The sequence below is a fragment of the Mizuhopecten yessoensis genome, unplaced genomic scaffold (assembly GCF_002113885.1).
Source record: "Mizuhopecten yessoensis strain PY_sf001 unplaced genomic scaffold, ASM211388v2 scaffold6807, whole genome shotgun sequence".
In the NCBI taxonomy this organism is placed as follows: Eukaryota; Metazoa; Mollusca; class Bivalvia; order Pectinida; family Pectinidae; genus Mizuhopecten; species Mizuhopecten yessoensis.
In genome coordinates this window covers 147-823 of record NW_018406734.1, presented here as the reverse complement: position 1 = coordinate 823, position 677 = coordinate 147, and the positions used below count along the sequence as shown (strand labels likewise).

The 677-nt window shown below is 43.3% G+C and overlaps 1 protein-coding gene across 1 annotated transcript; it reads right to left on the bottom strand.

The window, feature by feature from the left end:
* Positions 1–38: 38 nt before the first annotated feature.
* Positions 39–425, bottom strand: LOC110452691. Its single transcript, XM_021501343.1, has one exon. It carries the CDS (start codon positions 423–425, stop codon positions 39–41), a length of 387 nt encoding a protein of 128 aa, XP_021357018.1.
* Between the last annotated feature and the right edge of the window lie 252 nt (positions 426–677).

Genomic DNA, 677 nt, shown 5'->3' with positions numbered 1-677 from the left:
TGCAAAACACAAAACACACATAGTTAAATCTCTAACAATCAATAATCGTCCGAATGGTCATAGTGTCCACATAAATCAACCAACATCTCACTGGAAACCGGCTCCTTTTTACACACAGTCTTACGTGCTGTTCGCTTCGCAGCCTCCAACAGATTCATCACGAAACAGTTATCCGTGGGGTCATGACAACCGTGCAAGCCGTGCACCCACTTTATGGCATACACCGCACCAGAAACAACCGCGTGCGATGCCCCGTTATCCAACAGGTGGTTGATGTATATGGTGATGTGTATAGGGCTCGCCGGTAACGCCGTGTGACCCTGACCGTTAATGAAGCTCTCCCAGCGCTTGAATCCCCCGTGGTATTTAATGTTTGTATTTGCACTCCTACTGCTCAACAATCTATCTGCCATGCCACTGGCCATACCGTGTAGTTCCGACCCCGTTAAGACGCCAGATTCGANTTTCGTATCCCGATTTCAGCCGACATCTAAAGCAACATTTCAACGTAACAAATATTTTAAACTATCATACTTTTCATATTTAATTGTGACAGTTTGATTGACACTATACATAAAATGTCCGGTGATTTTACTTTTCAAGTGATCTACGTTCGCGATTATGACAGAACCAAATTTAAAGAAAGTATATGCGTTTCATGTCTACGTGCTCTAATA

Bases quoted from the DNA above. Each gene is read 5' to 3' on its own strand.
- LOC110452691 (XM_021501343.1), bottom strand. From the start codon at position 425: ATGGCCAGTGGCATGGCAGATAGATTGTTGAGCAGTAGGAGTGCAAAT.